The sequence below is a fragment of the Condylostylus longicornis genome, unplaced genomic scaffold (genome assembly GCF_029603195.1).
Source record: "Condylostylus longicornis isolate FDR11 unplaced genomic scaffold, ASM2960319v2 ptg000048l, whole genome shotgun sequence".
Classification (NCBI taxonomy): Eukaryota; Metazoa; Arthropoda; class Insecta; order Diptera; family Dolichopodidae; genus Condylostylus; species Condylostylus longicornis.
Window position 1 is genome coordinate 22,023,098 of NW_026578017.1, and position 17,012 is coordinate 22,040,109.

General features: G+C 24.4%; 1 protein-coding gene across 4 annotated transcripts in view; it reads right to left on the reverse strand.

The window, feature by feature from the left end:
• LOC129610718 (putative phosphatidate phosphatase) overlaps positions 1-17,012 on the reverse strand; it is a 174,251-nt gene that overhangs the window by 125,443 nt on the left and 31,796 nt on the right. For 2 of the 4 annotated variants that reach the window (XM_055523382.1, XM_055523385.1), the window contains exons 2-3: positions 4,736-6,708; positions 3,964-4,512 (exon numbers count right to left, since the gene is read on the reverse strand). In XM_055523382.1, the coding sequence (XP_055379357.1) occupies positions 3,964-4,480 (517 nt within the window). In that variant the 5' untranslated portion in view covers positions 4,481-4,512; positions 4,736-6,708. Of the gene's footprint in view, positions 1-3,963; positions 4,706-4,735; positions 6,709-17,012 lie in introns of those variants that run through there. The other 2 variants (XM_055523383.1, XM_055523384.1) reach the window with 2 other exon arrangements.

Here is a 17,012-nt window from a genome sequence, read left to right on the forward strand (position 1 = left end):
CTTTTAAATCTGAATCAAAAGAATTATTTGAGTTTTTTTTTTGGGGCTAAGTAAGCAGCTAACATTTATTGTAGTCATAATGAATATGAGTACAAAAAAATTATAATAGACCGGCTAAAAGTGCACATTACAAAAAAAAAATTAAATTGATTGTGGTTGAAAATCTTTTTAAACGATTTGGACACGTGTTATATTAAAGGAACATAAAAAAGAATCACAATAATAAAAATATAAAATATGAATATGAACATTTTTATTAAAAAATTACCCTCACATTTGTTTAAAACTCATCATAAATACGAGTAATAGTGTAGTTGGCAACGTTTCGTGCAAAATGTCTAAATTAAAGTACTTGTTATTTTTTTTTTTCGTAAATATGCATGGGGTTGATATAAAATTTTTAATTAAAGTTTAAATTTAAATATAAAATGGCATTTAGCAAACATAAAATTACTTAATGTATGAAATATTCAAATTGGTTGTGGGTAGCTTTGTATACGTACTGAAATAAGCAAGTGATTACATAATTTCTTTTATTTCTTTTATTATTATCAATGGTCGCATTTATGACATCATTGGATTGCAGATAAAACTTAAAAATCATAAATTTAATTCCTAATACCTACATTAAATTAGCATGGGTTTTGTGTATATGTATAGGTACGTGAAAGTTGAGGGATTATTATGCCAATCATAATTCAAATTCAAAAAGAATCGGTTAGCATCATATTTTATCCGGTTGATTTTAATTTTTATTTTTAAATCTATTTATTCGAAAGCTTAGTCTGTTTTAGTTCCGCGTTTAATATTAAATTTTTTTCAAATTTTTATTATTTATTTTTAAAAATATTTCTTCTCAGGTGCCGCTTATATCGTATTTCCCTTTTTATATTAAAAATTTAATAAGAGTTTAACAATCGTGATATCTTGGGTTAATATTAATTTAATTATTAAAGTAAATGAATCATGTGTTTAACAATTATGAAATACTGTAATTTGTATACGAAGACAATTTCCAAGAAAATGAAATCGGGAAATATATATAAAAAAATTATTAATAAATATTTAAATAAATTTTCATTAAATGTTTTCATTAAATTTTAATTTAGTTTTCTTTTTCGAGTTTGGACCCTTGATTGTCGGTTAAGAAATTCTACCCAAAAGATTTTTCACAAATTTAAAATATTAAATTGGCAATAATATCGTGCGCACCTTCATATTGTTAGAACAAAAAAGGCAATACAAAGGAAGGATAAACTCATAGCATAGAGAGAACTGTAATTGCAGATTATCCAAAGGTACAAAAATTTGGGAGCGTTTAACACAAAATAATCAGAAACTTTATCAAAATCTTTATGTAGGTATACAAATTTTTTATAACACAGTCAAGTATAAATTATTTCTTCAATATCTAATTAAGTAAGTATGTCAAATAAATTTACATTGCAAGTAGTTTAAACTATATTAGCAAATTGAATGAAATCATTTAAGCATTACTATCGCATAATATCAAGTGTGTACTTATTTTTTTGCTTCTTAGATATTTTTAAAAAAATACTTAAAATATACTATTTTCGTGTATAGTACGGTATTAGTATATGGTTCGTGTCATTACTAATTAATCACACTTCTATTACTTAAATTTTTAAATTCGAAAAATCTAAATTTTTCCAATTGACAAAAATCAAATTTGAATCAAAAGCTGTAATGTAAGCTAATTAAAATTACATTTTAATACATGCATTATTATTTGCACTATATACGGTTTTTTATGCAATGAATAATTTCCAAAAAAAAAAAAAACATTTAATTTAATTGTAAAATTTTTATACAAAATCAAATGAAGAAGAAAATCAAAAGGTAAACTGAAACAAGTTTAATGAAATTGCACTACTCGTAAAAAACGTAAGATTGAAGAAACGGAATATTTAATAAATAACGTAATCTCGTATTGTATACGAAAAATTTTTTTACATTGTACAAACAGCAGTAAGCAACAATTATTTTGTAAATAAATTTCAAAAGAGAATCATTCATAAAAAAAAGCAAAAATGTGTTATACATAATGTATAACGAAAGTTAAGTAAGTATATATATAATTAATTTTTTACACGCTTTCGACATTTTTACAATAAAATAAAAGCAAAATTGAAAAAAATAAAAAAATAAAAGTGAATACGTAGACAAAAACTCACAGCTGTATTGAAGGAATTTTAAAGAGAAAACGCATTTTTATCAGTGTATAGTTATTCGTTGCTCTGTATATAAGTGTACTTTTTATGAGTATATACATATATATACATATATATATCTTATATATAATTATTTATAGTCAACTAACACTGAAAGAATTTTAATAATTATGAGTATTATGACTCACTTGTCATACTTGTCTCGTGAGTCTTGACCATATTATTATAATACATTATCTATATACTAGCATATATATAGGATAAATTTAGTTCATTAAAAATCGATTTGATATATTATTAAGGTCGATTACAAATCTAAATTTTAGTGTTAAGAAATGCATTATTATAATAATTTATTTTGTATAACAGTTGCAGATAATAGAAAAAAGCAAATAAAATTCACTACTTATAAGTGAATTTACAATTTTATTCTTAGATAATTTTTAAAATTATTTTAAAAATTTTTAAGAATTATAAGAAAATTATTCAAAATTTTAAGATATGATTACAATTATAAGTAAAATAAATAGTTTACAAATAATTTTGGTTATCAAAATGAAATTGCCCTAAAATTACCCTAAAAATTCGAAGTAATAAAATAATTTTTAGAAATAATTTAGATAATTAGCTATACTATGGAATTAATATGAAAGGAGCAAGTGAAAATGCCAATTACCGCAATAATATCAATACGATTAAATTCGATTATTCTAAAATTATTTCGAAAATTCGCAATTTTATGCGAAATAGTCTATTAATGTGGAAAAACAGATAATTATAATTTTCTACTAAATTTACGATTAAAATTTTATTGAAATTCAAATTATTATACTTTTAGTAAAATCTATTAAATACGTTAATAGAAAAATTCTGTTATACGTGTCCTATTAAAGATGAAATTTTAACTGATAATACATTAATATTAAGTATGTAGGTATTTTTTACTACAACTTCTTTCGAATAAATAATTATATTTAATATTTGATGGGTTTTTACCAATTTTCTAGTGTTATAATATTTGAATTAATATTATAGTTACTCAGATATGATTTTGTAAAAATATAGAAAAATGGAACATATGCGAGCATTTCGAAATACTAATTAAAAAATTGGGAAATTTAAAGAAATGTTTGACGTACCTATACGGGAAATCAATATTTTAAGGTGGAAACACTGACTAAAGACATTTAATTTTTGCTTTAAATTTATTTATAAACATTTCAGAATTGTATATTTCTCATGATTTGAATTTTATAAGAATTGTAAGTACAAATGCATTTTCGGATTCACAGTTGCAATTGTTAAAAATTAATTTAGATCTTTTTAAAAGACTAAATTGAATGCAAAATTTTAAAACATTAATTTTTAGCCAAACACCAACATAAATGTAATTTTAATTACTTTAAATTCAAAAAATACATTAAATTCAAAGATTACACTCAAATTTCGTAAAATATTTAATTTCACCTTTAAATGTTTTTATATATGTTTAATTTTAACACGTGTCGCAATTGTATGTATTGAAAAAATTTTATTATTCATTTTGTGTACCAACATAATTTATTCGAGGTAAAATTCCAAAATTATTGTTAAAATATTAAAATGTAAAAAAAAATATTCATAACTTCATTTAAAATTAATTTTTGCCTAATTTTCATATGTAATAATATATTCGTGAGGATTAACCTCATTTCCACCAATAATTGTATTTTACCAGAAAAATTATTTCTAAAATAATTAATGAAAAAAAAATCATAAAAATGTAACTTACCACATAATAATAATACAAAATCCATTGCAATTTTCCTAACCAATTTACGATTTGTATCCATTTTATCTTTATTATTATTATTTAAATTCCGACGTAATATCCGATTTGTAAAACCGTTACGATTTGAATTTAATCCAGTTTCTAATTGTACCGTTGTACCAATTGTTGTTGTTGTTGTTGGTGTTGGTATTTCGTTTCCTATTGCACTACCCGATGTTGTTATATTATTTGCACTATTTATTAAATTATTATTATTATTATTATTATTATTTATATTATTGTTATTATTATTATTATTATTATTATTTATATTATTATTATTATTTCTTCTATTATATGGATTAGAATTTGTATTTGTATTATTACCGTTTCGAATACCGTTACTATCGCTATCACACGTAATATTATTTGAATTACGTGAATTAGCTATCGCGATTGCCGTCGTCGATGATATTGCGTTACTACAATCACTCTGACGTAACGGTGTTGTTTCACTGAAAGCAAAATCACTACTCATTTGTACGAAGATTTATAAAAGCCTTTTCAACACTATATAGAATGAATAACAAACAATTTACAATATTATATGTATGTAAGTATGTTTGTATGTATGTATGTATTTAAAAGAAAAAACAATATAAAATATAAGAAAATAAATAAGAAGCGAATATAACACGACGAAAAGAAAAAAAAACAGAATGTCAATAATAATAAAGGTAAACAGGTGAAAATGAAACAACAACAACAAAAATTAAATACTAAAAAAGTTTACTTTTATTTTAAATACTCTATTTTTTTTTTTGTTTTGCTTTTGTTATATTTAAAATTGTTTTTTTTTTTTTTTAACTGATAAAGAGTTATGTTTTAATATAAACCAAATTTCTCGTATTAAAATTCAATATGAATGTATGGCTGGCTCTCTTTTAATACATATACGACGGTCTGGTAAGAAAGAGTGAGAAAATATTTTATAAAAAAAATTTCGATTTTTATTTAACTTTCATTCTTCGTATATCGTAAACTTTCATACATTTGCAATTACGAAATTTTTAACTTTTATTTTGTTTGCATAAATAATTACAAATATAAATTATATCTGTATCTATGTATGTTTGTGTGTATAGTCTACCTCTTTTTTTTATATTATTCCTATTTAAATTGTATTTTTAATTCTTTTTCAATGTATTCAGTTTTAAGTCTATCTTTTTCACTCTAATTTCAATTAAAAAACAAATATTTTTATTTAATTTTACTTTTTGTTTTTTCTTGTTCTTCTTTTTTTCAATATTTCTCTTATATTCTTTTAAAGTTTTGATTAAATTTAAAAAATCTTGAATACTAAAAAATAAATAGAACGTGTGTGTATGACAGACAGAATGCCATGTAATGACGAAATGAACTTGAAAAATATTTGCAAAAAAGAAAAAAAAATTGAAACAAACAAAAAAAAAAACAAGACAGAATAAACGAGATTTTTTTTTGTTGTAATTTTAAAAATATTATTGAGCTTAATAAAAAGCTTTTCTCTCTATATTACGAAAATTGTGTAAAGGAGGAGAATGTGTGTGTTTACGTCATCAATTATTATGTTTGTTATATTTTTTTTCTTCTTCTTCAATTTATTATTTTTTTTCTTTTTGATATTCGAAAATGTCTGATTATTATTTTTATATTGTTGTTAAATTTTTATTGCTTTCAATTTATTTATGTGTGTTTGCAAGTATGTATATAGTGTGTGAGATATGATGATATCACTATTATAGATTCATATAAGAATTTATTTTAATTTATTTGTATTGGTTTACATGTGCACAAAATTATAGCACGTGCATAAATACAATATTATTTAATAAACACAACAAAAACTATAAAGATTTTTCGAATTCGAATTTTATATTGAAAAGTTTTAGTTTTAAAATTTTTTTTTTGTTATTTATTTTTTCTCTCTCAGTTTTTCTCTAATTAATATAAACTATTGTGAATTGACAAAAATATTAAAATTTTAGCGAGAGAGAGAGAGAGAGATAGAGAGAAGTATGACATGCGCACTGTTATTGTTTTTAAAATTTTTTATTATTTAATTTTATTTTTTGTTTTTTTGTTTTGTTTACTATCAAATATTTTATCTCTTTCTTTCAATAATTTTAATATTATTGTTTTGGTTTTTGCTTTTTAATATTTTTATTTGCTTGTTAGAAATTCCTCTTTTTTTTCTGTTTTGTGTTTTGTTAAAGAATTATTGTTGTTTTCTCAATTTTATTTTATTATTTTCAATGTTTACATTTTAAAAACTTGTGATTCACTATCTTTTTTGGGTTCTATTGTGAATTAATGTTATATATGTAGTTATTTCTATGTATTTTGAATATATTTTCTATTTATTTTTTTGCAATGATGTTGATTTTTTCAAAACTTCTTAAATATTTACTTTTTTATTTATTTATTTTGGTTTTGTATTATTTTAATTTTTTTTCTCTTTCTATTTTTATAATAATATTGATATTAAAAAATATTTATTGAATAAAAGTAGAATTTTGTAATAATTTTAATAGGATCAGGTGAATTTTTATTCGTACGTTCTTCTGTATGTTCCTAAAATTCTCTTGTATTCTAAGTGAGTGTCTCTTATCGTAGTTCCAATTATAACGGAATAAAATTAATATTGTATTTTGGAATTAACTGTAAAAGTATGTTTGTAGACACTTTCTAATTTTAGATGTTTTTTTGGTGAGAATTAGCGTCCGCCTGAAAGAAAAAAGAAGTAAATAAAATTAATAATTACTTTTATTGCCTCTTAAATTTTTAAATTTAATTAAAAAATTTATTATTAATACAGATACATTGTATGTAATTAAATAAATAATAAGAAAAATTTAAAAATATTATGTAAATAAGAGCAAGAGAACCACAATTCAAATATTACGTGCGTATGTATGAAAGTCGTTTACGATATTTGTAAGATAATGACATCAAGAAGTGATAAAACTTTAAGTAATAAATGCTATAACATAATAGTCATATATGAATCAGCTTAGTTTACATATCTTTTTAATATGGTTGTTTATAAGAATGTATTTGTATTTTGACAAAAATATTTTGGCGCCATTTAACTGATTTATTTTATTAATCATTAAATTTTCTTTATGAATGACACATAGCCAATTATTTTATAAGAAAATATTAAGAATTTAATTTGAATTTAAATATTATGTATGTTATGCATTATTATGTATGACGTCTTTTAAAAATATAAATACTTGTATATGTAGTAGTATACTGTACCACCTACCGTAAAAATAAAATTTTATGGATTCTAACACCTAGATTTCACCGACTTATATTTGCAACTCCTGGCTTCTTGTGAGGGAGCAAGCAACTTTTTCTCTTTTTAGATCTTTGATGATGTCAAGCGGCGGCGATTTTATTAAAATAATTTAACTTAAAAAAAAAAGGAATGAATTCCAATTTACTCTTAGGTTTTCATCTGACCTCTAAATCAGTACTGCCAAATAGAATAGGCCAAATATCTTCATTTTTAGCACTTTTCCAAAAAATTTTTTGAAAAAAGTGCTTATTAGTTTCACTCTGTCCGTCCGTCCGTCCGTCCGTCCGTCCGTCCGTCCGTCCGTCCGTCCGTCCGTCCGTCCGTCCGTCCGTCCGTCCGTCCGTGGACACTTTTTTTGTTTACAAAACTTCTACACCCTTGAAGATAGAAAGCTAAAATTTTATATGTACATAGATCTTTACTAGAAACTCACTTCCGTAGAACAAAATTCTTACCTATCTCCCCCCCTCTAGAAGTTATACCCCCCCAAAACCTTAAAAATGGCCTTTTTTAACTATTTGTTGCAATGAAACCATAAGCATTTTGGAAATTTTGCAAACGCAGAAAGGCAGCGGCTTGCTTTCCCTAGCGCGGTATACTACAGTTGAACTTTAGAAAAACAAAATGGCCGTTCAAATTTACCGTTATCTAAAGTCCTTTTTTTCCAAATTTTTGATGTCGTTTTTCTTCTAGACCCCAGCTTTTAGAAGCTTGAAAATTTATGGGCTTTTAGACATTAACAAATAGTTCATTTCGTTAGAAGAAAATTTTTTTCCATCTCCACCCCCTCTCAAGTTATCGCCCCTTGAAATTTGTAAAATTAGAATTTTTGACACCTTATATTTCCGAAATCGCACGTTTTTTCAAATTTCTATAAACACAAAAAGCTAACGGTAAATTCCATGACATTAAAAAATATAATTATTTTCCTTAACTCACACAATTAACCCTTAAAATCGAGCATTATGTTAACCCCTTTTTATATTAATTTTTCCTTTATTTCAAAGTCTGCATAAATCGTTCATCCTAAATATATGCAATCCTTGGAATAGTTTTGTATATGAATGAAAATAATTTTAATAGTGTGATATGTATACATAGACTGTATTTAAAAGCAGAATTTTCACTTGTTGAAGGGAAAAGTGCTACAATACAAACCATTGGTTTGACCCAACTTTATTTTTAAATAATATCTTCATTTTGAAGATTTGATAAAAAAATACCCTCCGACATCTTTACGTACCGATATCTTCAATTGAAAAATGTAGTTCGAATTGAAATCGTGATATTTTGAACTTTCAAATCGAATTGAATTAAATCAGACACATACACAATGACATATGCCGTATGCGCATTTATTTAATGTGCCCAATCGATTAATATTGAATTGATTGCAGTGAAGAATATTAAAAATTTACTAAAAACTGAACTTCAGAAAATAGGGGAAAAAGTGTTAAAATTTCCTATTCTCAAAAACTACCAGTAACAGTATAAAACCAGTAGCAGTAAAAAACCTTAATATTGAAAATAATTCTTATGTAAAATTTAAAAATTTTAAAAATCTTTTTTGAAGTTTTTCACAAAAACCCTTCATTTTGAACCTTGATGAGCAAATAATTGCTGATATGACAAAATCTTAAATCAGCAAAAGATTTAGAGAAAGAAAACATCAACATTGTGTTAAATAACCAAAAATATTTGCGCAGATGTAATCAAAAATTTGAAGCGTTCGAAAACAAATTTTCGCATTTCCATGCAAACTCGTACATCTACGTCAGTTTAAAATTAAGTATACTCAATATATCTAGCAATATATCTAATTAAAATACAACATTTTAATTATTTTTTTGAGGAAAAAATAACACTGATTTACGATTGGTAACTGCAAAATTTCCCATTGAACATTTTGTATTGACATTCAAATTTAATTTATGACAATTTCATTTCTATATGAATTTGATCGAGAAATCAATACATAAGACAAGTTACATGTAAAAACTAGTCATTTTAATATGCAACACCATTCAATACCGTGCAAATCATATGCAATATAAATAATAAATTTATAAAGTTGTAAAAGGAAAAAAAATACATGATTTTCTTGTTGCCAACTTTACATGAATTTAAATTTTTTTTTTGCATTTGGAGACACACAAACAAATAAGATTGGATTTTTTTCTTCTGCATTTGATTATGGCAAAGGTAGGTACCACATTTGTTTTTTAATGTAAAAAAATTTTTTTTTCAATTGCTATTTTTTCATTTTTTACCCACCACTCTAAATTTATCTAATAAAATTGTTTTGATTGGCCAAAGAAGCTTGTTATATTCATCCAGGTGGCATTATAAGAAAAACCAATAATAAGGAAAACCAATAAAAATGGAAATGGAATTTTTGTTTAACTAAGTATGCTGCCAGGTTTGTTTTGTATTTAAATTGGAGTAGAAAATATAGAATGATGCAAATGGATTGCATAATTGCATGATATAATGACCAGAATGGAGTTATACGGAGGCAATTATAGCAAATTGTTAGAATTTTCTGAAAATATTAAACAATTTTTACCATAAAATCTCTAAAATGGTTAATAAATTGTGAATTTTTATTCTAAGAAATCTCAATAATTTTCCCGAAACTAAATAATTATAAAAATTAAAGAAATTTTTGAATAAACTATCTGAAAATTTGAAGTAGGGAATTGAAAGACTGAGATAATAAGCAAAAACATATAGAAGAAAAACCATTTCCTGCTTGAATTTCCTAATTTTCTTTTTCTAAATTGCTTCTATTGAAAAATTGTTAAAAATATTTTTAAAGCTTCATGGAAAAATAACCGTTTAAAATGAGTGTAATGAAAAATCAGGTGTTGGAAATTATGTTCCAAGTATATTCCCCCCTTGGGGTTACTATAATTGAATTACAATTTTAATAGAATAATAAATTTTTTAATGTAGCATAGCAAGAATAATTGGAATTCTTTTATGCACAATTTAATAATTAAGTCACCATTTTTTTTTCCCAGTTTTCCATTTCTATTTACTTATCTTTATATTTGCTTATAATTATTTATATAATAACCGAAATTAACTGGAAATTTCTTTGATTTTAAATTGGGTTAAATCTATAGGTAAGAAAGGACTATAGTTATGTTTTGTCAGATTAAAAACTCTTTAATATCACGTTACAATTCATTATTCTATCAGCACTTAATTTTAAATTTCAAAAGTTTATTAGAAAATTAATTGTTTATCCCAGTGATTCTCAACATTTTTTTATCACAGTCCAATATTAAACACTTCAAAATTTTACAGAGCACACAAAGCAAATAATTAACTTAAAAATGATTTATTTACCCGCGAATAGACTGCGACGAAAAGATTTGAATGGGAGATGAAAAACAGTGAAACATTCTAGTCACTCTATAATTCAATGGAACCATTCGTATATATACTTAATTTCGGTTTCCTTCCTGCTCGGATTAAATGACATTATGAAATTGTTTCCAAAGGATGACATGCGTTTTATATAAGCCAATTTGAGGTATATAAAAGTGGATTTGTATAATTATTAAAAAGAATGCGTTACAAAACATGTAAGAGATCAGGCTGACATGCAATCGTTAGTTTTGCAACTATATGATCCCATGCAATTAAGCATTTCGAGTTTTTGTTCAAGTGCTCTAGAATTATTCTTATTGAAATAACAACCATTATTAACTTAATAGGACTTAATTCCTATCAAAATAACAGCGCTTGAGTGACACTGACCATAATACCTGCGATATAGAACAATGAGAACAGTATACGAAAAACATAAGATATACCGCATTACCCAACACGTTTTATTTAGGAACCCATATTTATATGTATGTGTATAAAAATATAATGGCATGTAATATTGTTATAAATTTATTTTGAATTGATTAGCAATAAATCTATGAAAATTGCATCGACATCAACTTTATTTGTTCTTTCACCTGAAAATATGTTGAAATGAAATGAGAAAATACGGATGATAAATTGTATCAAAGAAGATTAAAAAATTCAAGTACACTGTTGTCGTTCTAAGAAAAGCAAAATGTCGGGTTAAACTTTCGATTATAGGATTTAAATATGAATAAGATATAGAAAAATATATAGAAGTGTGAACTATTAGTAAAACTTTAGTATATAGTAAAAAATGCGCATTAGAAAAACATTTAGCAAGTAGTAAAAAATATTGATGTATTTGTTCAATAGAACACGACTCCGCCGTTTGGACTAACCCTTGTTTATTGTACTATGTGGTGAATAATACATTTACTTGAAAATTGCAAATCTTCATTCCCTCTTTTTGAGTATTACCTTTCAGATATAAAGAATACTGTAGCAAAATATAATATTTTTGAATTCTGGACTCTGGTGTAAAAAAAATGCTTGTATACGAGGGAATATTCCTATTCCTCATCTATATTCTCTCCTAATATATCATGCCTTAAATATGCTCTCAATTCATGTAATTGAAATCGAAACAATATTTTTGAGAGAGTAATCTCTTGCTTAATAAATTTGCTTCATATTTGTTATTATCCTATTTAAGTAGCCATTTCATTGGATATATAGGCAGTGAGTCATATTTTACATATAGGTCTATTTACATATAGGTGGAACTCGTCTCACTTTTGAGAGTACACAGTTCTATTAAATTGTAGTAGTAACTTGATTGTTAATTGTTATAAACGTATTAGAAAATCTAAAATATATTTTACAATATTTTATAATCAGATTTTTTTTTTGTCTACAGGAGGATAAGAGGTATTATATTGAGTTATGAGGTAACAAATTTTCTTACAATCATCTGCAAAAAAAAAAAAACACATGAGATGTCTATAAAAAGCAAAAAAAAAAAAAAAATAATTTTTTATTCTTCATAAAATATTTTTTATTTATTTTTTTTTCTTTTACTTTATTAAATTGAAAGACATTGAATGTTTTATAATAGAGGACGTCTAAACAAACATCCAAACAAATATCTTATATATATACAGTTGGATAGTTACTATGTCATTTTGAACTGTGCACAATTCACATAAGGTAAATCTTATACTGCTATTCATTTTTTTTTGTTTTTGTTTTTACTAGAATGTTACAAAACTATTTGGATGTGAATCTGCAGGTAAAAGACAAATAAATAAATCAACGATTAAAATCTTGTACCGATACCTTGTAATGTATATGAGAATATAAACACAAACTGTTATACATATTACATAATACTTGGCTATGTTATATACGTTATCGCTATAAAATATTTGTAACAATTTAGTTTTGGACTATTTGTTGTGTACTTATATGTATATGTTGCCAAATAAATACACATTTATATGTACAGATGTGTTTTGCACATATAGCACAGATAAAATATAGTGCAACTATACTTCGTATATGTTTGTACTATTGTTAATATGTAAGACTATTATTTTCAATTGCTTTGACCGGTTTTTCTATATAAGTTATTATACATTCTTTCTTTTATTTTTTCGTTATATTTTTCTTCATTCTTTAATTTATTTTTAAAGGTTACACCATATATACAGGTGAGATTTAATATATTGGAGTATTTTTCTGTTTTATAATGATAATAAGATTGCCTACTTATATATAGTATTATAGCTCTGCATTTACACATACTATAGATAGTTACTTTTGTACATAAATTGTGTAACGAAGAAGTAAGTAACATAGAATAATTCGATCACAAGCGTATATATAAGGAATAGGAACTTGCCTACTTAGTTGCTTTTTTTTTGAAAACGACAGTTTCTGATTTTATTACTTAATATTAAATTTCTTTAACGAGATACAAAATTTTTAAAAATATATTTATGTAACACTATGGTTAGTTTTAAACGAACGAAATAGGAAAAATAAAAGATGAATTCAAGACAAGAAATTCATTCATGCATGTATAATTTATTATAAGGTTGACACTGCGACAATTCAAATTGCAAAATATTTTAATATAAAAAACCTTTACATATGTGTATGTACTCTAGGTCCTAGGAGAATAAATGGTACAGGTGAGTTAAAGTCATATTTCACTCTATACCTTTAGTTTAATTTTGTTTTAAAAATAGGAAACTTTTGAAAATTTTTTTAATAAATTGAAAATGAAAGGAAATAAAATTTTTTTTTTCTAGAAAACTTGGAATACGTGGAACTACTTCTATATATATGGACACAGATTGCTTTGTAGCAGACGTCTTTTAAATTTGTTGTCATACTATATTTATATTGTAGATAAGTCGCACAATAAGAACGAAAAAATTTTGGAAGAAAAACAAGAATAATTTCATCAATGAAAACTTTGGCACTTTTCCGAGAAGTTTTTGACCAGGGATATTATTTTTTTTCTTTTCTCCGAAATTTTGTGAACATTAAGGTTTCGTGGGAAGGAATGTCTTTAAGTAATGCTCGTAATTGTGTTAATGCAATTAGAATCTTTTATAAGCGGTTTTATAACCTGTAAGCGGGATTAATTTAAACACCTTGTTAGTTATTATGCTTGCTAAACTTAAAATTATTGTAAAAGTATTATACTAGAAAAATAAACACAGCAAACAAAAGAAATCAACTACCATAACTATATTATATTTTAATGAACCTCATCTATACGCAACAAATTGTAGTCCAAGGAGGATTAAAATTGCCGAAAGGGTTGTCATTTGAAAATTCTTGTTTAAATGCAAACAAATCTCGAATTTCAATTATATTGCATCGTGTTATTAATTTATTTTTCAAAATTTTGTGGTGGGTTACCGCTCTATGAGCATTATAGATAAGAAATCTTAGCTCTACAACACAAATTTCGAAAATCAATTAATTTTTTCGATCTGCATTAAATTTATTAGAATTTTTATACTTATTATTAATAGACCATCAAAATTTTGGAATTAATTTTACCATTAATTTTAAAATTTCAAGAAATTCACTCCCATAAATCGTTATGAAATTTTTCAACGCATATTTTTTTCCAATTTATTTTATGATAAGTAAATGATAAGATTATTTTTATTTTATATTTTAAAAAATGATTAATTAATTGTGAGCTTATACGTACATAGAGGCCCACAAAAAGTTTTCTAATCATAAGTTCTTATCTTAAAATTTAATAAATTAAAATTTGAGTGGAACCTTCGAAGAATTATTTTTAAATTGCACAAAAATGGAAGTAAAACGCTCCCAATTTCGGTGTAAATTTTCTGTTATACAGAAATAATAAAGATAATTAAAAAGAACGTGGTTAAAGAACCTGACTACTTAATGTACTTATAAATTCAGACCTTTATTCTGAAAATAGAATTTTTTGAAAATCTTTATACAAAACTTAAAAAAATTCTTCCCTAGTCTATTGTTTACCCTTTAAATATTCAATAGCATGTAAGTACTCTAGAGAATCGAAGTTGTATAGCACCTACAGAAAATTGAAAATTATAAACTTAAAATTAATTAAATTTTATTTTGCGATGATAAATGATCCGTCAGGAATATAATTGGAAAAAGTTATTATTCAATTCTATTTCTGGTAACAAAAACAGCAAAATTTACATAACACCAAACTACAACTTATAATTTATTTAAATAACACATGGTAGCGAACAACATTTTTTTCTGTATACAGGATATAATTTCATACTTATTTTGAATTTAATATTTATATAGTTCGAGACTAACTACTAACTCGTGTTATTACATCGTTATATGGACATATTAGAAATAGTATAATATAATGGTAACTATAAACTGCATTTCCGTGTTATAAAATTGTGGATTTTTATAATAAGTACCCTATGTACATGAATTTTATTTTATAGTCCAAACGTATGGTTTATATATGGATTATAATTAAACATGACCAGTCGTTCGTCAAGTATAAATTCTTGAAATTACATATACGTTCTACGAAAAAACCATATACATACATATGTACATATACTAAGCTACATTTTGTTATTTTAAAGTATGAATATTAATTGTTATATAGTATAAAACAATATGAAATTGATATTTGAACTTTGATCACATGTTAAATGTAAATATTTAATTTTAAAATATTTTATATTCATAATAAAAAATTAAAAGAGTTTTCAACAAAGTATTAAACAAAGCTGTTTAACTTTAATGTAAAATCTGGAACACTACTCTTTGCGAAGGCTGTATTAACAAATTCAGAGTCAAAACCTGAAATTACCATTGAATTTTATGCGAAAAGAATGATATAAATATAATTTTAGTAAGTCTATAGCCCAAAAGAGAACTGGCAGTCTCTGGGATTCTGTTATAAATTCTACAATTTATAACAGAATCCCATATCAACCAATTGATTTGGTTTTCTCAAAATTTTTCGAAAAAAGTCAAAAAACTGAAAGAATATTTGTGAATTCACGAAAGCAGTACATTGCAACTGATGAAATACCTTTTATAATTCCGGTATTATCTCCGAAATTTTATTCTCCTAGGACCGGCTTCCACATTGTAAAATGAAAGGCTTTTTTCCTATAAATTATAGGCCTATACTAACCCACAAATTAAAATAAAATCAAAGATTTCTACAGTGTTTAGGTTTTGAAATTTTCAATTTGACGATATTTCACAGGCTTCCATTAATTTCTTTCGATCATGTTAACTGTTCCTTTTGCATCTCATATTTAATGATTACTTTAACTGAATAACCCTATAATTATGAAAATATTTTATACCTATAAAAAGTAAATAAGATTTAATTTTTAAAATAAATATTTGTTCAGTTTCACTCATGCGAAACAACTGAAAAATGAAAAAAAGCAAAATGTTTCTCATGAACATTGTACACAAAAACTGTAGTTTAAGTTGTTTGTCAGCGACAAGTCACGCAGTTATGAACATTAAGCAAGTAAGTATAATTAAAAGTTTATTCACGTGGCAACGGCATTCCAATATACTCTCTGTTTCTAGTTATTCTTGTTAAAATCTCAAAATGTCATTTTAAAATATTTTGTCAATAACATTAAATTTTTATAAACTTGTGTTAATTCATAAATATTATACAATATTGGAATTTATATTTCAATTTTTTCATTCATCAAGTTACAGTTTCGTAAAAATTATAAAGGAATTGAAAATTTAACAAGTTTTTCTACTTTAACGTGAGTTTGTTTACGGAATTTTTGAACATTTTTTTGGAAAAAAATCAGCTATAAAGTATTTGAACTAGAAATTAAATAATTGTCATTGTAATAGGGCTATTGTGTTATTGTATGATCAAATTTTTTTAAGTTAAAAGTGCTTATACTTATAAACATACGTTATTTTTAAATAAAATTGGTTCAGAATGGAACAATGATTTCGTCCTCGTTTAATAACAGTCAATAATTTGTATATATAAGATCATTCGATATAAAGGTCACCCGTTGGCAATTTTCGATACGCCTGCTGCAACACCCTTTATTTCAATAATATTACAATATTCTTAACTTAATTCTTAAAGGGCACACAAATTATACTCATAGATTCTTGAAAATTTTATTACAATATAAAAAAAAATTTTATAAAATAATGCAACATGTAACCTTAAATTCAACATTTTAAATACAATAATTACCAACAGGTTTATTGATTAACTTTTAAACTTAATTTCATTAAGAAGGCCAAAATTATTTTAACAAATTTTATTAACCCATAACTCACTACTCATGATTGTATCTAC